This window comes from Vigna unguiculata, chromosome 3 (assembly GCF_037176805.1).
Source record: "Vigna unguiculata cultivar grain cowpea cultivar isolate G323 ecotype 2 chromosome 3, ASM3717680v1, whole genome shotgun sequence".
NCBI classification, from domain to species: Eukaryota; Viridiplantae; Streptophyta; class Magnoliopsida; order Fabales; family Fabaceae; genus Vigna; species Vigna unguiculata.
Window position 1 is genome coordinate 61,726,985 of NC_140794.1, and position 21,237 is coordinate 61,748,221.

General features: G+C 32.2%; 2 protein-coding genes across 6 annotated transcripts; one reads left to right on the forward strand and one right to left on the reverse strand.

Annotated features, from left to right (window-relative positions):
• The first annotated feature begins 2,105 nt into the window (after positions 1 to 2,105).
• LOC114177991 (synaptotagmin-5) lies at positions 2,106 to 11,154 on the forward strand. Of its 3 annotated transcripts, XM_028063636.2 has the most exons (12): positions 2,106 to 2,359; positions 2,449 to 2,494; positions 2,583 to 2,703; positions 3,501 to 3,622; positions 4,136 to 4,237; positions 4,749 to 4,823; positions 6,548 to 6,627; positions 6,997 to 7,147; positions 7,242 to 7,472; positions 8,360 to 8,656; positions 8,733 to 8,846; positions 10,826 to 11,154. In XM_028063636.2, exons 1-12 carry the CDS (start codon positions 2,145 to 2,147, stop codon positions 10,970 to 10,972), a joined length of 1,701 nt encoding a protein of 566 aa, XP_027919437.2. In that variant the 5' UTR covers positions 2,106 to 2,144; the 3' UTR covers positions 10,973 to 11,154. The 3 variants fall into 3 exon arrangements, with proteins under 3 accessions (XP_027919437.2, XP_027919439.1, XP_027919438.1); XM_028063638.2 differs by lacking the exons at positions 2,106 to 2,359; positions 2,449 to 2,494; positions 2,583 to 2,703 and adding an exon at positions 2,741 to 2,762; XM_028063637.2 differs by lacking the exons at positions 2,106 to 2,359; positions 2,449 to 2,494; positions 2,583 to 2,703 and adding an exon at positions 3,318 to 3,336.
• A 3,052-nt stretch (positions 11,155 to 14,206) lies between these two features.
• Positions 14,207 to 20,843, reverse strand: LOC114178372 (bifunctional purple acid phosphatase 26-like). Of its 3 annotated transcripts, none has more exons than XM_028064227.2 (10): positions 20,637 to 20,843; positions 19,967 to 20,195; positions 19,588 to 19,788; positions 19,264 to 19,375; positions 18,861 to 19,087; positions 18,113 to 18,251; positions 16,501 to 16,721; positions 16,236 to 16,357; positions 15,899 to 16,060; positions 14,207 to 14,605 (listed from the first exon to the last, which is right to left on the reverse strand). In XM_028064227.2, the coding sequence occupies exons 2-10, from the start codon at positions 20,150 to 20,152 to the stop codon at positions 14,593 to 14,595; spliced, it is 1,383 nt and encodes a 460-aa protein (XP_027920028.1). In that variant the 5' UTR covers positions 20,153 to 20,195; positions 20,637 to 20,843; the 3' UTR covers positions 14,207 to 14,592. The 3 variants fall into 3 exon arrangements, with proteins under 3 accessions (XP_027920028.1, XP_027920027.1, XP_085527418.1); XM_028064226.2 differs by having other exon boundaries at positions 14,207 to 14,540; positions 20,637 to 20,842; XM_085671292.1 differs by lacking the exon at positions 20,637 to 20,843 and adding an exon at positions 20,480 to 20,546 and having other exon boundaries at positions 14,207 to 14,540.
• Between the last annotated feature and the right edge of the window lie 394 nt (positions 20,844 to 21,237).

Sequence of the window (21,237 nt, forward strand, 5' to 3'; positions counted from 1 at the left end):
TGTGGGCCTTCATAAGCTTCATGCCCATCTCCATCTTGAGAGTGAGTGTTATAGATATGTAATATCTCTTGGTTTGAATTATATTGATGGAGATATAATATATTTTATTCTCCTTTATTATTATCAAATATTATATATTATGATGATATCTTAAGTTTTACTTTTTCCTTTATATCATGGGATACTGTATTCTATATATTGAACAAGTTTATAATAGATCAATATGAGAAGAAGTAAGAAAGCTCTTTGAGTTATTTTTTCATCAAACAACTCTTGTAAATATTTTTTTTTCTTTTTTTGTTCTCATGGCTCATACATATCTAATATGGTATCAGAACCATTGTTTAAAAAAACCTATTCTAGCAAAATTTCTTGGACATTATGTTCCACCCGCTATCGGACCGCTAACGGATCACTCACTAATTTCGAGTCCCACGCACGAGATGAATATACCTCTCGGTGTGAAGAGGTGTGTTGGAAGTCCCACATTGACTAGAGTTAAGACCAATTCACAATATATAAATGGGTGCAATCCTTACCTTACAAACCGATTTTGTGGGATTGAGTTAGGCTTAAATCTCACTTTTAATATATTAATAAGCTTGACTTACTTAATCTAAGTCATGGGACAATTGATATTACTTGCAATTGTTACCTTGTCTTTTAAGATCACCAATAACTATATTTTCACAACAATCATCTTGTACCTCATTGTTCCATTTTATCTTTCTATGGTAAGATTTCATAAGATCAAGTTATAGATATTGTAGAGTTCAAGATTTTGTATATATTGTTGTATTTGTTGTTTTTCTTACTATATACTCATTTAAAATTAGTGATTGAGATTAAACAATTGGATCTAACATTGTAACGACGGTGAATAAATATAAGTTCTAATTTTTTTTTTCTTGATCTTCTACTTATTATGTTATGCTTGCTTACATTACTGGTTAATATTTGTTGCAGGTTGCACGATTGTCCCGAGACGAAGGTTAGATGTGCCAAGTCACAATCCAAGTGAGATTTCTAGTAGTACAATTGCGGAGGGGGAGGTTGTTGCATGTGGCGCCCTTGACTATTGGCTATAACTTTTGACTTAGTGGTAAACACTCAATCCTAACTATCGGTATCAAAGTCAAGATCGAGTTCAAATTTCTGGTAAACAATTATTAAGGGGGAGATTGTTGCAGATTGCACGATAATTGTGCAATCCGCAACGATATTGAATATAAATAAAGTGTCTCAAATACAAGTATATTTTCTTTTGAAGAAAATAACAAATTTTTCATAAGTTTAATTCACTTTTAGTCTTAAAATTCATGCCTTATTGATCGTTCAGGAGGAGGAATATATGAGCAAAACTAACCCTATGAAATGATGTAGTTTTGATAAAATGTTTATCCAGATGTTTGCGAGTCATGGTGTGAAGGAAGAAAGTGCACATGAAAAATAACATAAAATTGAATATGAAATATGTTTTAATTGTTATGTATATGAGAATGATAAAAAGTCAATACAAGTCTAAGCTACATTTGTAATTTCAAAAAATATTTATCTTAAATTTTGTGATTTGTTGCATGATTTCATTACTATCCTGGAATGTAACTTGTAATATTGACATGTTTACTTACACAATTCCGTTTTGACTGGAGACTGATACCTTTTTGACAATATTTAAAAAATATATCGTCAGAAATCATTTTAAAAATTTAAATTTAAAAGAACAAAATGATTTTTTGTTCCTTTTCATTTCCGTTTTAATGTTCCCAGATTTAAAGGGTCAATCATTTGTTGTTAAGGAATCCCATTCATAAGTACCTTATCCGAAGGACCAAAATTGCCACAAGGAAACATGGGATTGGTTGGGCGGCAAAAATAGGAGTAAATTCACACTTAAAAAGTGAAATAAAAAAAGAAAAGGTGAAGTCAATGCGGTAATTCGACACTATTTGACTTTCTCTCTTCAGACAAATCAAACCGTTCATGTCCTTCCAACAACCTTCAAATAATCACCACAGTAACTTCATTGCTTTTTATCTTCCCTTCTTATCACTATCAGACAAACGGTCGCAGGTTCAACGCTTCGGATTTGGTTAAATCCAACACAAGCCCACGAGTCTCACGCTTTTTTTCACACTCTCTCGATGGGCTTCGTTTTCGGAGTGGTGGTCGGAATTGTCGTGGGCCTGGGCATCATAGTAGGCTTCGTCCGCTGCGAGAATGCTCGGGCCGCCCAACGCTCCCAGCTCGCAACCACCATCGCCGCCTTCGCCCGGATGACCGTCGAAGATTCTAGAAAGATCTTGCCGCCTCAGTTCTACCCTTCCTGGGTCGTTTTCTCTTCCAGCCAGAAGTTGAGCTTTCTTCTCTCAACACGCACTTTCTATTATCTTGTTGTGTGGAATTCGGTCTTGGACTAACGCTCTCGTGTCGTTGTTTTCAGTTGACCTGGCTTAACTCGCACCTCACCAAGATCTGGCCCTATGTTAATGAGGTAGCTCCTGGTTTATGCTTCAGATGTTGCTTTCGTGGTGGTTGTTCATTTCTCTTTTGTTATTTTGTTCATGCGTCGGTTTTGCTAGGCTGCTTCTGAGCTCATAAAGACGTCGGTGGAACCCATTCTTGAACAATATAGACCCGTGATATTGGCTTCTCTCAAGTTTTCAAAGTTTACACTTGGTACTGTGGCTCCACAGTTCACAGGTCCGTTCGATCCAATTGCTTTGGATTTTTGGGAATCCGCATTTCCTATGCTGCAATTGGTACTGTTGTCATCTGACTGGTTCCCCTCTTTTTGGTTGAAAAAAGCTTAGTAGACAGTGCTTACTTAGACGTATTTGTGATTTGCCGACAGTCCAAGACTTGTTTGCTTTTATTTGATTTCCCATTTTTCATTTCTTTAGCTGGGTTTGGACTGTAGGGGAACTGGCTTGCAGTGCAGAGTGGAGTGGTAACCGAGTGGCTGGGAAATGGAAATGCAGACAATATATATTTGCTTAGTAAAACAAAAATGTAGATGAATTATCATGAATCAACTATGCTAAAAGTTCAAGTGCATACACGTAAATGATTTGATAATTCTATAACACGCGTAACATATTTTGAAAATAGGACAACTAGATTTCAGTTTTTTCACCAACCTTACGAGCTTTGGCCTCTGCTTCTATGACATTAAAATGTTTTTCTAATTTCCACCAATGGTGAAGCATAAAAGAAATGATAGCCTTTCCATTGTGCTTCATTTTTACCAGTTTTATTTTTCAGCTGCCCCGGATGGCATGCCCTCAAACTCGTATCTTTTTAATTGCAAAGAATTCTAACAAGTTCAAACTTGAGGTTATTTGTTGTTCCCTTGCTTCTACCTTATGCAAAAATATTTAAGTGGTTTCTTCTGTTTACCCATTCATACTAACATTTTTACTTTATTGAGGACCTCTAGCCAAATTTTTTGACGTCATACATTTCTTTGGAGCTTCTGATTTGTTGATGTTCTTCTTTAGGTGTGTCTATAATTGAGGATGGAGGGGATGGTGTTACAATGGAGCTGGAAATGCAATGGGATGGAAATCCAAGTATTATACTTGATATTAAAACTCTTCTTGGTGTTGCACTACCGGTGCAGGTACTTCTTTCAATTTTGCTGCCACTGCATGTCTGGTTGCTAGTTATTACCAGTATCTGGTTAGATGATTTCAAATGGATCAGTTGTTTAGGTTGTTGTATTAATATTCTCCCTGTCCTTATCTTTCAAGGCTCCAAGCCAAACTGTGTCTTTTCTTTTCACTCAAACTATTGTAAGACCCGATTTCTTCAAATTTAACTAGAGATCTTATCCAATTAGCTCCTAAACTGAATATTATATTGTATTTGTTTGTTGTTTTATATTTCATTAGTGGCACACCATTGATATGAACTATGAGGATAGAAGACCATTTGACTAGTGAAGGAAAGATTCTCTTCTTCCTTCCTTTGTCATGATTATTAACATGCGTAAAAAATTATATAGTGTTTGTGAGTGAAAGCTTTCTGATTAGAATTCTGTAATTTTTTGCTTAAGTAATATACTAAGTTTGTGAGGTTTATTCTTTGAAAGAATATATAGTTGATTTTGTGATATCATACTCTCTCTTTTCAGGTAAAAAATATTGGATTTACTGGTGTTTTTAGGTTGATCTTTAAGCCTCTAGTTGATGAATTTCCTGGTTTTGGAGCTATTAGCTATTCATTAAGGCAGAAGGTATGTATCTCTTCTTAAATCTGTTCATTTCCTACTTTTCTCCGTGCATGTACATTAGGATACACTTTCAATGTATATATTAATTTTTTTGTCTTACAATGGTGCCAAACACTCTCTTAGGGTTCATTTTTAATTAAAGCAAACATATGTTATATGTTTTGCAAGATGTTGACAAAGAATTGGCTAAAAACTGCATTAGTCTCATGGATAAAATCTGATTGAACTTTAGATTTGTATTTATTTATTCTTGCATACTAAGTGAGTCCACGCTCAACAGAAAGGTTTCCACCTTGTGACTTGATGGTTATAGTCACAATTATGGAAATGGCCCCTGTCCTCGGAACATCTCTCTATTCAATGTGCTCTAATATAGCAGCCACGTGCAGTGCCCTCCTCTGACATTTCTTTATGCATGCCTGTAACACTTATCATGTCATACTTCTATGAAGACATTATACCTTATGCACCACATGTGATATATATAACCATTTAAGAAAATTTTAACTTTCAGAAAAAGTTGGATTTTACACTTAAAGTCATCGGCGGTGATATATCAGCAATCCCTGGATTATATGATGCAATTGAGGTTTGGACTACTCCCACTGTCTGTTAATGATACCTGTTTGTAGTTTTTCATGATTCTTTGCTTTTTAGCTTAGCATCTCTCTGACTCTGATGATGAATATGTCATGTTAGTTGTCATAGAGCACACTATGTTATTTGAAAGTTTTTCCAGTATTGATGCAGAAACTTGTAGCTTTAAATTATTTTTGTCTTCCAACTAGATGTTATGTTTTTATTACCCTTTTATTTGTAGAAGCCATGGTACAAATCTAATACGCAACACATGAGTGGTTGCTAAAGAATTAATTATGTCAGTTCCAGTAGATATTGAGGTTTGCTAGAAGATTGTTTTGCATTCTTCACCATTGTTTGAAAAAAATGGCCATAACTTAGCATTCCTTTTGCCTTGGTATAGAAATGCCTATTATTCTGAAGTGAATTTTTGTAACTGAAGTTCAGCTTTACTCACCAAATATCATTACTGCTATGTATTAGTGAAGAAATAAACATAGGTTTTCATCTCACTTTTTTTCCAAAAAAAAAAAACATTCCAAAAGTCTTTTATCTAATAACTTGTTAAACTAAAGGAAAGATGTTGAATTATGAATATGAAATTTAAATTATAAACATGTAGCTTATATAATTGCATCCCGCTTCCTCTCCATCAATTTTCCTAACTTCAACCTTTTTTCATCCCTTCATTGTTAGCATACGTTAATTTGTTCAATTTGAGTATTAAGTTAGAAAATCTGGACTACTGAATTCGTGAATATATATATATATATATATATATATATATATATATATATATATATATATATATATATATATATATATATATATATATATATATATATATATATATATATATATATATATATATATATATATATATATGCAAACGTGAGTTCATTTGTAAGTTTGTGCTCACTAGTCAGGTACTTTTTGTCATTCTAAGTTTGTGAAATCTTTTGAAATGAACTTTTAAGTGTCTATATAAACAATATTTTGTCAGTATGAGGCGTTATATGTAATTGTTTTTATATGTAGAAAATGTAAATAAAGTCATTATTGTGTTCATTCCTCTGTGTTTACATGTACCTCTGTTACTTTAGGTGGCTGCTACTGTATATATTTGGTATTGCGCTATCTTTCATATCATTTATAAAATTTATTATTGTAATCTACCCTCTTTAATCTTTCATAAACAAAATAATCACCTGAGCTTATCATCTTTCTTTATGATATGAACCTTGAGAGAACCAGCTCATAAAAGCTGGTCATTATAGCTGGAGAGTTTAAGATTTATAAACCTTGCATTGTAATCCTATACATACAATATCAGACTAAGTCTCACTGCTTACAATTGGTTTTTAATCATCCCACTGTGCTTTACAGCTCCAGTGCCTGTACAAATTGATGCCACCACTTGCGCCTCTTGTTTGAACTTGAGAGACATAAACATGGTGGAAAGTTCTGATACCAATTAATAATAACTTTAAGAGACCTCATTACAGAAGCTAGTCATTGTAGTTGGAGAGCCCTATGCCGTATAAACCCCACATTGGTCCACATTAGAATCCCATGCTTTCATTGTGGGACAAAAGTCCCATACCTTGCAATTGGATTCCAACTTGTTCCTAAATCTTTTTATGCCTTTTGTCCCTTTCTCTCTAATTAGATGAATTAGATAGGTTTCTGAAATTCAGATGTTTTATAATAATTAGGTCTTGTAAATTATTACAGGGGGCAATCCGTGATGCCGTTGAAGATTCTATTACATGGCCTGTGAGAAAAGTTGTACCCATCTTGCCTGGAGATTACAGGTAAATCAATCACAGTTTGTTGTTTTTTTCCCTTCTAGTTCTTATGTTAAAAAATAGAGGGTTTAGATATAGAGGTAGGAAAAAGGTACTCAGAATAATAAAATTATGTTGACATTGGTGTGAAGGATATTAATAACGTTCTCACTTCAACAACAAAATACTTGATTCCTAATCCAAATTAAATTTAGGTAATCATGAATTTCACCAGAACTAGGATGTACTAAGAGACAATCTGAGATACTCTGTTCTTAAGATACCATAACAAATTATGTGACAACTTCTAATTCAAATGACTTGATCACGGGACTACTTTCTCAGCTGATTAAATCAGTTTTTCATTATGAACCTCCACTGTATTTTCTTGTTCAGTGATCTGGAGTTGAAGCCTGTGGGAATATTAGAAGTAAAGCTTGTGCAAGCAAAGGAATTAACAAACAAGGATATCATTGGAAAATCAGATCCATATGCTGTAGTATACATACGACCTCTACGCGATAGAATGAAGAAAAGCAAGACAATTGTATGTTAGTTTCTTTTTCCTCTCTATATCTTCCTATGGAAGTTATTGGATTTCAGTTACGGAAGAAATAACTAATTTTGTTTTCTCCCTCCAGAACAATGATTTGAATCCAATTTGGAATGAGCACTTTGAGTTTATCGTCGAAGATGTGTCCACTCAACACCTAATTGTTAAAGTTTATGATTCTGAGGGTTTACAGTCATCTGAATTGATTGGTTGTGCTCAGTTAGGACTTGCTGAACTTCAACCTGGTAAAGTGAAGGATGTTTGGTTGAAGTTGGTCAAGGATCTGGAGATCCAAAGGGATAACAAGAACAGGGGGCAGGTGAGAAATACATGTATGACTTGCTATGTTAAAACTTAAAACTATTGAGGGCTAGAAGTTCTTGGTTGAGGGGAGAAATTTTTTGTTGACTTTAGAGTTTGCCTTTGAACCTCCACTAACACTATAATGCTTAGCTATGCTGTGTTATCTGAAAATATGTTAGCAAAATGCAATTGTTTTAGTATACCTGGAGCTGGATAAAGCTGAACTTGAAACACTTATTTGTCATATATCTCCTATTTCCACTTCTATTTGAAATTACTGTTTCAAATTGGTCATTTGCTAAAATTGTTGTACAACTAAATATTTAATAGTCTAAGCATGAAATCACATACACATATACGAAGATATAGGGATGAATATGTGCAAAGTGCATTCAAAAAGAGTGTGGTTCCTGGTGTCAAGTCAATCAAGCTTTGTCATCAAGAGGGGAAGTGCCTTAAGCTTTTGGTTAGGCTGGTCTTGTCATTCACGCTATGCCCCTGTCCATATATATATCGATCAAAGAAGTGGTTAACTTTTATTTTTCATTGTATAATATCAAAATTTAATTCCTGAAAATACTGTTCAAACTTCAAAGTTGTCTGTAGGTGGTATTTGTTTGCACCCTACGTTTGACAAAACCAACTTCTCTCTTAAAAGTGTTGGTGCTTTGAATTTCATACTTCAAAAGTACCAGTAAATATGGATTTATAATAATTCCCTACTTTGCATACAATTGGGAACATATTTTCAATTGTATGCATGGTATAATAAATATATTTGCTTCTTTGTTAAGCTTGTTTGTATTAGCTTAATTTGAGTTCGAAATAACTGTTGAACAAGGTCAAAATTTCCCTTGATTAAGTGAAATCTGACTTGCTACATTTATTGTTCTTTCTGCGCAGGTGCACTTGGAGCTCTTGTACTGTCCATTTGGCATGGAGAATAGCTTTACAAATCCATTTGCTCCCAACTACTCAATGACATCTCTGGAAAAGGTTCTTAAAAATGCAACGAATGGAATAGAGTCTAATGCAAATGAAAATGCAGCTACCCCGAAGAAAAAAGAGGTTATTATTAGAGGAGTCCTTTCTGTTACTGTAATATCGGCTGAAGACTTGCCTGCAACAGATTTCTTGGGGAAATCTGATCCTTTTGTTGTTCTTACCTTGAAGAAAGCAGAAACAAAAAATAAAACCAGGGTATTCCCAGTTGTTGTGGTTTAATTAATTTTTAACATATTACGATCTTGGCCCTAAAAGTTTGTTAATTTCTCAGGTTGTGAATGACAGCTTGAATCCAGTTTGGAATCAAACATTTGACTTCGTTGTAGAAGATGGATTACATGATATGCTAATTGTTGAAGTTTGGGACCACGACACATTTGGAAAGGTAAAACATTTGCTTTATGTTGAATTTTGTTTCTAAGATTATGCCGAGTGCTATTTATATATTATCAGAACAACTGAACGGAGGTTAGAAGAAGTCTATGGATGTCTCAATTTATGGGTCCTCAACTATTGAATTAATGAAACTCTTGGACACTTCTACGTTAAATAATGTGAGAAATATGAGTAAGGGGCAATAATAAAGATTTGGGTTGTAGCAACACTGTTCATATGACAAATAAGGTAAGAAAGTAAGGATAGAAGTGAGAAAAAGGGAAGGGAGTTAACATTAAGTCATTGAGCCCTATAAATGTGTGTGAGTTCCGGGTCTTTTAGGTAGGAAGGCTTGAAACAAACACCCCTATAAATGTGAGAATATAATATGATACCTCAAAAAACTAACACTCTAAAAAAGATTGTTTTATTTCTTTTTTTCTAAGTAATTCTGGTTTCTATAACAAGGGTTTATGTCTATCGTTTTTCATAAATAAATAAATTTCTAGTTCCTATAAGAAACATATGTTCTCTCTTTACCATGTATATGCATGATAACTATTATGTATGGATTTTATGTTAAAAGAGATTATAATTTTACAGCCATGAGAGATTCTGTCGGGTTAAGATTCTTTTAACTAATTCACACTAGTAAAATATTTGTTGATTTAGTTAATATTATTAAATATGTTAACAATTTTTTTTCTAGAATTACCTTTAAAATTATTGGGATTCGTTTCGTCTTCTAACTTTGTCTGCTTAATATTTTTCACTCAACCATTTACATCTTCTCCCATTCTTGCAAGAGAATAACTTTATCTAAATAACTTATACCATTTATCGTAAAAAGAAACAAAAAAATTAGAAGAGTCTTATACGTTGAAAAGGAGATAATATTAAACATTATTAAAGTGGCAATATATTTAAAGATTAAATTACCAAAACCTCTTTATTCTGTGTGTTTTTCAAAATCCTTACTGTGTTTTAAATTTACACAAAACCTCTTCTCATTTTGTAAATATGATACTTCAGAGGATCTGTCAAATATAAGAATTCTATAGGTTCTTAATTCTTTTTTAGTGGATAGCATATCGCCACGTATTGTTAATTACTTCAATAGTAGAATCTAGTTTGAGTTTTTAACTTAGCTTTAGTAGGTCTCATTTTATCTCAACTCGCAAAAATCCCTATTTCAATTTAGAAATTATTTTAGAATAGTTAAGCGACCTTGCTTATTTCTTATGTAAGCAACTTCTATGAAAAGTTTAAGTTGTCATTTACTCCAATGATATCTATAAGTTGCGTAGCTTTAAAAATAGATATAGGTATCCCCATTGGAGATGCTATTAAGTGTAACTTCTAATAGCAAACTCTGCGAAGTTGTTAATATATGAAATGATTCAAGGTTTTCAGGTGTGCACAATAATATACAGGCCTGTTTCATTCATTCTTTTTCCTACTCTTAACCTTTTTTCTTACTTTGCCCACCAAACAAGCCGTTAGTTATTGAAATTAAGATGTTTTGTCTAAGGTTTAAAAATAGGATACTGTATATTGAGTCAAAACATGTATGAAGCTCATTTTTAATTCATCCTAAAGTAACGGTGAACTATTGAACTATCAGTCCATGAAGTGTATCATAAAGAATTAGACTAATGTAATTTTTCTCGTTTTACAAGTCTCCTCACTTTAAAGAATTTGGATTCTTTGTTGATTTTTTCTGTGCTGTTTATTTGTTGTGTATTCAAAATACACTGATAATAGGTATTGATTTTGATGTTTTAAAATATATTAAAAAGATTTTTAAAATATCATAGTATATTTTTAATGTTCGGTAGAGGATAACACAAAATAATAGTAGAGAATCTTGACTCTACTTTCAAGAGAGTTTATAGAAATTGTGTCCTTTTGTGAGAGGTTTGAAAATATAGTTTGAGTGTATATTGGATGCTTGAGTGGTGATAGTTTTTGTTTTGGTGGGGCATGCAGGATTATATGGGGAGGTGCATATTGACGCTTACTAGGGTAATACTGGAAGGTGAGTACAAAGAACGATTTGAGCTAGATGGTGCTAAATCTGGGTATTTGAATTTGCATCTCAAATGGATGCCGCAACCAATTTTCCGTGATGCGTAAAATTCCTATCCATTGTACGTATTCTTAGCCAATGTATATACTTATCAAACATAATGATATACAATTTTTTCTATCGTATTATTATTTTCCATCAGCCCTGTGATTTATTACTGTTCAAATGTAAAATCAACAGCACGTGGTTGCATAGTTGTTTTTTAACTCTAGTTTTGTTGCTTTTATTATCTAGCATTGTTAAATGTTACCAGCATTAAATGTTTTAAATAAATATGAACAGAAGGTGACAAGTGAATTCCACGCTCGATGGTTATTATCTGAAAAAGAAATATTGGAGTCATTTTTATTACTTTTATTGTATTATATATAAAAGGTAGCCACTTAATATATGGGTATAATCTTTACACTTAATATATGTTCTGGTTTCGTGCAGATATTATTTAATGTCATTCTGTTCTATTTTTTCTGATTTTAAATTTGAACTGTTTTCAAGCTTTGGTCTGAATACCTAAAATATTAGTTTCTAAATGACAATTTTTTAGATTTTAGTCCCTAACAATTTTTCCTTTTTTTTTCCTAATCAACACCTCACCTTCATTTGACCAATTTTTCTTTCTTTTAAATTCTTTTACATAAACTAATTTCCATTGGAAGGAATTGCATAGCGTCGAGGCTGTGATGTCAAATTAACTTGTGCAAGATTAAAAATAGCATGCGATTAGTAGTAATGTGCGTGGATTGCTCTGTGACTTGTTATATTGTTTGAATCATTTTATATCAGACACTTGGAATCATGGGACGTGCCATTGCATTCAGTTTGTATCTCATAATGGAACTGATGGGTGCAGCGCCAAAATTAAATGACAGTTTGTAAAAAAGTGAAACTCACAAAAACAAGAAGGGTAGGATGGCAACGAGGTGGGACAAGTTTCACTATCCCATATTCATTCTTGTAAAAAAAATTCATACCCATCCTCATACCCAAATCCAATGGGAATATCAAAGTTTTATCTCATCCTCACCAGGTAACGAGTATAATCTCGTACTCATACCCGTTTCCTTACTACTCCAATATAAATTTTAATTAATTTTTATAAAATAATAAAAAATTACGGTAAAGGAAACATAATACTATCAAATATTCAATATTAGGAGGATGATTGTTTCTTCGATATCAAATACTTTGAAAAAAATTATAATTGTTTACATTTTAGATTAGAATACCAAATAAAATTTCATGAGAACTAAAAAATTTATTAAATTTGCAAACTACAAACATTAATGAAACCTAGTTGATAAAATTTAAAAATATTTTAAAAAAAATTAAAGGAAAACAAATATTCAAATTAAAATATATTTTAAATGTTTGTTTACTTCAATTATTTAAATTCTAATGAATCTCTTTTTTTATATATTAATAAAAATGATAATACACCACTTAATCAAAATGACGCAAATAACAAATAATAAATATAATAATAAAATTTTAACATGGATATTGTATCTTTTGAACTCCAATATATGTTGGATGGTGATAAAAAAATATTCATGGCAATTACATTAAATTTTGATATTGTGATAAATAAAAGTTATTTATACAATTATAGTGAAAAAATTACAGTATGATTGATATAATGAGTTAGAAAATAAAAAATAATTAGATAAAATATATTGAAATAATATTCTACATGATGAAAATAAACAACAAATAAAAATATTAAAAAAATTAACAAATGTATGTCTTAGAAACAATTTGAGAAACTATTGAAAGAAATCGCACAAAGGAAAATGAATGTATAATTAAGGGTATGATAAGATGAAAAATACCTTAGACATCTAAAAACATCTTTCAAATATCAACATATATACTTAATGGTTGAGAAATAATTATTTTAACGAAACAAAAGAGTTATTCAAATAAAACAAAAATTAATAAAAATAAGTAAAGAATTTTTTTTTATATTACCTAGTAAATGAAAGATTTATGCTATTAAACACTTAATTTGAGAGTATTAAACATACCCATGTGAAAGGAAAATATACAATAAATAAAAATATTAAAAAATAATAGGAATATTCAAATATGAGATATGAAAATTTTTTAATTTACATATATCATTTTAACGTAATTACATAAATGTTATGATAAGATGTAAAATATATAGGAGATGCAAATAAATTTCATGACAAACCAAATAATTAGAAGAAATAAAAAATTGAATATATATATATATATATATATATATATATATATATATATATGATTACTTAATTAATTGTGAATATTTTAATAATTTAAATGATGACGGAGATATGGCGGGGATATATATATCCCCATAATCATCCTCATACCCAATTAAACATGTCGGAGATTTCTCATACCCATACTCATACTCAGTTAATGCGGGGATTTCCCGTCAAAATAAGGACGAGTTCGGACAATACCCACAGGGACGGATTTGTTTGCCATCTCTAAGGGGGAGTGTTGACGAAGGAAAAGAAGAACTCAATAAAGAAAAGAAAAATCTAAAAAGAAACCTAAAATTTAAAGGGTTTTGTCTGTGTAATAAATTGCTATGATTCATATAATTTTTAAATATATAAAAAATGTTTAATGCTTCATTGAAATACAAAAGGGAAAATGACATTAAGAAAATGTCTCATAGTATATGATATGCAATATTTTATGAACTAAAATGCGCCGTTCCATGAGTTTATTGATTCTGGAACCAACCTAACAAATAAAAAAATAAAAAAAATGATAATCTGTCTGTAAGTTGTAATAGAGCACTACTAATGAAGAATATGATGAGTAAAAAATAATAAAGTGAAAAAACAGACAACATATTTTGTAATGATAACACTAAATTCGTTACATTGATACATAAACGTATTCACAAATTTAAATATTTCATCCAACCATTTGATAAAATGAATTCAATATGTTCTGTCCTGAACCAAACTCGCATTGTTTTTACTGAAAATTTACTTTCAAAGACTTATATCTCTGTCCTTTCTCAATTTCCAAAGTTTGAATAGTGAAAAATCGACCTAATAATTTAAGAGAAGTTGATAATGTAAGCTTTTGTTTATAATAGCAGAAAGAACTAGACAAAAGGAATTAAAACCCCTAATATGAGAAACTCCCGTTTTAATGCGAATACAGGTATTGCCACGTCATAATGTAACTGTAAAATGAAATTTTAAAAACGGAGTTTTAAGACAATTAATTGTTTCTTTCGTACAAAAAAACAAATTTTGTGAATTTTTTTCTGAGTATAAGAAAAACAAATGTTGACTTGATATAACACAACACAATGCCATACAGATCACTGAAACGGAAGCATAACAATATGCAGATAATATCTGGCTCCCAATTTTTTCCTCCTGCTAAAAGCATATGTTCATTAAATACTCTTAGCAGCGTGGTAACACAACAAGCACACAAGGCAATACACATAGCATTTCCATGGTCTTTCATTTTGCTCACTCGGATACTATTCATTCACCTGCATGAGAACACTGCTTCAAAGTTCCGAATTACATGTTGGCAACTTCATCTATAACTGTCAATAGAAAATGTTTCAGCTTTCTTCTTCTCCGATTGGTTCTCCTGCATGCATTACCAGAACTCAACTTGGTTGCAATTATTCTTTGAATGTGCGTCAAGCATCATAACTACAGATTACATCATTGGTTTACATATATCTTCAAAGAATCAGAGTAAAAGGCTACTCTTAACCAGGTTACCGTTTTATCTCTATTAAAAGGATTAAAAATCAGTACTTTTAGGTTAATTTAGGAACAACCTCTTTTGTCGGAGCTTTAAAAGAAATAATTCTCTAAATAAGCCATGCTTTAGATTTAGAATGCATGACCCATTAAATGTGAATGCATATTTTGAACATGATATATAGGACAAGTTGTCCCATACCATGCACAACCATGTACAATCATCACAGAATCAATCAAACAAAAATAAGAATATTAAACCAATTATCATTCCTAAAGAACAACTAAACCAAGATTAAGAATGACATAGACACATCTCCAAGTTCCATACAGGTAAAGATCCATTAAAAAAATAATATAATTAAAAAATAATATAGATAGACCACTACCCCAAATATTTACTACTAATATTATTGCGTATTTATTACTAAATTGATTGTAACTCTTTAGTACTAACTTCGAAGTGTCTTCGCAGAACACCACCTCTTCCGAACCCAATGAGACTGAGGTCCGTCACAAAAGACTGAAGACCTCTCTAGACATCTTAAAACTAATCAACAAGAGATTACGTGATTTTACAAGTTTTCTTAGCCACGTAAGAACAGTAAATATTTTAGAATATGGGGTTTTCTCTTATATACTCTTCTCAATCTCTATCTATAATCTTATGCGTCTTGAATTTTTCTCAATATAATCCCTCACTTCTAACACTATTGTGTTTGGTACATAAATAGTATAATAAGACTGCTTTAATGAATTAAAGATAAACTCTGATAATATCTGAAATTTAGACTTAACAAAATTAAAAGGTAAAAGTTGTTACCCCAATCATGTACTCTATTCAGAATTTATCTCTAGTCTAGGTAAAAGTCGAATTTTTTTCAATAGCACTCAGCTAAGTTGTATGTATTGCATATCTTGTAATTCCTGTCAACCAAAATAAGGTTTGAACTCCCTGGGGTTCAGTTAAGCAAGTTTGTTTGTACCCTTCCCACATGTACGAATAAGAAAACATCACTCAAACCAACTCTCAAAATTACTATTGGAATGCAGGCAACGATTTTAAACTTCTACAATTATCATCTTCAATATAATGCATGTAGTGGAGAATGTCTACTTTTTGTGTCTCGCTATTTGTTCAAATGCAATTATAACTTTAAATTCCTCACAACAGCAAGATAATCACATATTTTCCCTGCCACTTGATAGCTATGACAAAAAAAGGTGGAGTGAACCTACCAATACTGGTTATGCAATATGAAAGAGTCCGTTGGTACTTTCTTGCCATCATCATTGCGGTTCCAGTGATAGATAGCATGAGTCCTATTTTTTATCTCCAAGGTAGAGTGTCCATAGCTTGCTTCACGAAATGCAGAATATTCAGGCTGTGGATCCAAAAACCTGCACGACCAAGATAGAATTAAAACTCATATGACAAGACATATATGACAAATGGTAACTATGGATATTAACCTCTAACGAAAATTGAATCTTATTAATAAAGGATTAAATAGACACCCAACCCAAAATAACCATGGTAAAAAATACGATACTAGATAGAGTTTGTATAATTTACGTTGCAGCAAGTCCTTCTTGATTTCCCCCATCTCCGACTGTTATATAAACAGGTGCTGATTTGTCAGGTGACGGATACCTGTTTCCGCTCGTTATGTTGTAGTCCATATTGGAGTATCGATACTGAAAGCATGACAGAGTAATTATAAGAATCCACTCCGACATTAGATGACTGAAGAAGTATATTGCTCAAGTTGTAAATACCAAGAAAACATACAAGAGTCTGAATAGGACCAAAACAAATGAGTAGAAAGTGAAAAACATACTGATCTTTCATAAGCATGGACATGTCCAGCAAATATCACGTCAACTTTGTATTTGATGAACCAGCTCTCAAACACTGATCGCATGCTCTCACCCTCCATATAGTGAGCTCCGTTACTGTTGTAGAGTGGAATGTGCATGAGCACAATGAGCCAAGGAGTCTTTTCCCTATCAACCCGCTTCAGCTCTTCTTGAAACCACATGTATTGAGGCGTGTATTTTACTGCAATGAAAGATCACTATCACATAGAATACCACACAAGAAAGCATTAAACATTTTCAAGAGACCAAACACGCGGCAACAAAATGTGGCGGTTGACAATTATACATAATGGTAGTGACTTTTCAACCGAAATAGGTACAGCTCTAAGTAACAACATCTAACATTCTTAAGACTTGGAAACTTAAGAATGCTGCTCTCCACTATTCCTAAGAAACTGGCACCAGAATCCTAATGTAAAGAAGTCAAAGCCTTTTTCTTTTCTTTTTTTCCTATTCCTGTTTGAAAAAATCAAATGTTCGTTGCTTATATTGGTACCATATTCCATCTGGACAATTTTACTTGTATTTGGGATATTATTTGTCTTCATTCCTGTTTTTATCAGAACAATGAAGCGGAGACAAACACAAGAAAAATGTCTCTCTTGAACTATGAAGCACTGATTCCAACAGGAACGCCACACTCAGACATGATTAATACCAAAGGTATAGGACACAGTAACATGTATATATATATATATATATATATATATATATATATATATATATATATATATATATATATATAAGTTGTTTTCTTTCAAATAATGATGACAGTGTCCAGGAATAGTTTAGTCAATAACAGTTACGACTTATATTTTGTTAAATCACGCTCAAACTTTGAAAAGATCTAAGATATATTGCCAAGATAAATACTATGAGAATAACTCTTGGCTCGGCTACCCATTTTTGCTTGGTTTTGCAGCAATGTGATGTTAAAAATGTTCTTTCCTTCATGGTGACGTATAAAAGGAAGTCTTTATCCCATATTTGATTTATTGTGGACAGAACAAGGTCTCTAGGCACAAGAAGGCTTTGTACGGTTTCAAACAGTCTCTCCAAGCATGATTTGGAAGATTAGTTAAGGCTATGACATCAGTAAGTTATAGACAAAGTCAAGGCCCCAAATGGAAATTTCTCTCTTCTCCCAGTTTATGTACACTTTGTAAGTGATGATTAGATAGAAAAACATGCTTTGAAGGAGACGCTTTTGAAATGGAGTTGGTTGGGGTAGCTAAAGTACTTCCTTGGGAGGCCAATTGGAAATTATTGATATCAACATGAGGTATGTAGTAATACAAATATATTTAAGATAGAAAAATATCTTTCAATTTCTATTGTAGACTATCTTTCATAATTTTTAGTTTACTTTTAGACCGGTTTATCTTTTAGGTAAAATATAAACATAAAGATAGCTATTTTATCTTTTACTATCATAGATTAAAGATGTTCTTTTATTTGTGTGTATGCATATACACACACACACCGAGTTACATGTGCTGTAACCTGAACAAAATTCAATTGAAACAAATCAACATGTAAGGAATATTAATAGATAAAGAGGAAATTAGTTACCAAAGGGCGAATAGCTGGATAGCACAATTATATGAGCAGACGCACGCCTCACTGCATACCAGAGGGGGCTGCTGCTATTGGAGGCCAAATAGGGAGTGGTATATCGGTAAAGAAAGTTTCTGAAAGGAACAACTTCTCCCTGACAAAGTATATTTGTGTAAGGACATTGGAGCCAAGTTAACATTAGATGCAAAGTGTACGAATTTCCAACGTAAGCAACGGGAAAAGATTAGCATCTTAAAGTGAATGTGTTACAACCTCATGAGTATTTACTTCAGCATCTGTTCTTGTGCCAACCATTCATTGAGAAATATCTTATTATATACAAAACAAGTAGTTGTTTGCTACTTGAACTTTGGGATATATTAAGAGCTACAAAAATAGTCTATTTTTTCATGGCGTATAAAAGATGTTTGATGCCGTATCAAAGAATATATCTAGTTCACACCAAATAGTTTAATGGAGCTGAAAGTCAGCTAACTCATATTTTACAAGATGATCATGCATAATTCACGAAAAGGAACAAACCAGCTCACAGATAGTTAAGAAGAATAAAAAGTAAACATGTTTCTTATACTTTTCATTTCAAAAATAAAAATAAAAATAAAAAGAAAAAGAAAAGAAAAGATGAAACCATGGTGATGGTTTATTATTTTATTGGTCCCGTAATAATTAGTCCAATTCATTCTATTAATTTAGTGCAACAAGAACAACTAAGACACATGATAGACTAAGGTTAGTATATTACCATTTCAGGCATGTACTCTATTTCGTGGTTTCCTGCAGACCATATCCATGGATGATATGCTGTACTCCTTTCAACAAATCGGCCCCACGTATCCCACCGCAAACCAACATCACTGTATTGGTACCTATCAGCGTAAGAAAGATCTCCAACAAATAAGACAGTCTCCGCTCCACTCTGTATATAATGCTCAAGAGTGGAAAGAGAATTAAACGTTTGGCCCAAATCGCCTGCAATATTTGTGCAATGATTCTTTTATGAGAGCGACAAATTAAAATTTATGGGAAATCATAGCAAAAGAACATCCTGATAGACATTTTGTGGAGCAAAAATAGAAAGAAACTATAATTGAGGATAAAGAAAACTATTTTGTAGAAGAACGATCGTGGGAAAGCAGAAAACTAACCAATTATCCCAAATTTGTAGGAAGCATCCGGGTCAACTTTGGGAGGTGTTTCGAACCAAAATTCTCGAGAAGAATCACCGCTTCCGATTCTGTAGTAGTATTTAGTCTTATACTGAAATGGGGGTATCATTGAATTTAATTAAATGAACACACATTCTACACACAGCAAGATGAGAATTAACAAGCACAAGATTAATTTAAAAAAGAAAAGATATTGTGTATTATGCGTTAGACTTCACTTTTGAATTGATTTTACTCTTGACATTTCAAGTATAACGCCACTGATGATCATAACTCTACTATCGTAACTTGATCAACAATTACCTCAAGCCCTTCAATAACACAATGATGAATGTATCCCGACTTGTATTCATGAAAAGTGTAGTTTCTAACTGTGCCTTCTAAACTAGTTTGAAATTCACTCTCTGATGTGCCGTATTGTACATGGCTGGGTCCTGGTTCATCTGGGGTCACCCATGAGATGATTACAGCTTTTCCATCGTAGTCACCTTGCGTGATGTGCACCTACAGTGGAATTAGTCAATACAGCAGTTTACTCGAATAAAAGGAAAAACATTAGAATTTGAACATGCTTCACATATCCAATACGGTTTACCAAGAAGCAGGATCCTCACCAGAGTTTCATTAAATACTATTAGCGAATAGATAATAAAATCAGCCTTGTTATTCTTGTATCACTTACTTGCTGAGGTGCATTATAACCCTTCGGAACTGCAAATGCTTCATGATCAAGGGGGAGGTCAACTGCAGGCCACTCTGACCGAATGAAGGAGCTAGTGATCCTAGCACTCCCATCTCTAATAGAAACCAAGAAGACAAAGGAAGCAAGAACAAAATTCAGCAACATGGTCTGCTCTCTTCTTTTCATCGGCGTGAATGTTGTCTTTCTCTGCCTACAGAGTCCTAACCATCTGCATTCAAGAATCCAAACGATTGTCACTCATGCTTTACATATAGTATGCCAAATACATTGATGTAATCTACATTAAAATAACTTATTTCAAGGTAAATCTGCAGTATCCTGTTCCCATTCTCTCTCACTCGTTTATTTATTTTCACACTCTTTTATTTGGATCCGCTGAATATCAGATCTAAACGAGCAATCAATCAAAACATAAGCGAACAACTTGCATTCAAATGCCAAATCAATAATAAAACAGGCGAAGTTACACTTGCAGAAGGCTTTCCTAATTACCGTCTTGATTTTGAAAAGCGGTAGGTTCGTGAAGATGAACCACACCCTCCACAACTAGTTATGATTAACCATAATCCTTTACTATTAAAACTAAGCGAGTGATTTATGACCTAATGGTAAAATTAGTATCCAAGACATGTTAAAGAGAGAGATTTACCTGTATCTGCAGAGAAGACAGCGACGGGAAGGCAAGCAGAAGAAACAAAGGGAAGAAGAGAGAGACGCAGAAGTGAATGATTTGTGATTGATTGAGTTTGAAGGGAAGGTTATGTAGAGTGTTCGTTGGTCCACACGATAACTAATGCATTTTCTCTGCGTTGTCCTCTTCTCCTTCAACTCTCAATCATTTCATTTTAGTTTAATTTCTTGTTCGGTAATTATAGTTTAATAAAACTAGTACTGCTTTGTCCTCTTCTCCCTCAACTCTCAATCATTTCATTTCAGTTTAATTTCTTTTTTCGGTAATTATAGTTTAATAAAACTAGTAGTAGACTCATCCGTGTACCCACGGCTTATATATATATATATATATATATATAAAATAAAATAATGAAAATATTATATAATAAAATATTATAAAAATTATGTTATATTATTATAAATATTATTATTAAAGTATTTAAATAATAAATTTAAGTGATATAATAATAATTTTAATTTAAATATAATAAATAAATTGATATTATAATATTGTGTAGTTAATTAATTTTATGAAATAGTTGTAATAATCTTTGATCAGCATTTTTTATATTTTTTAT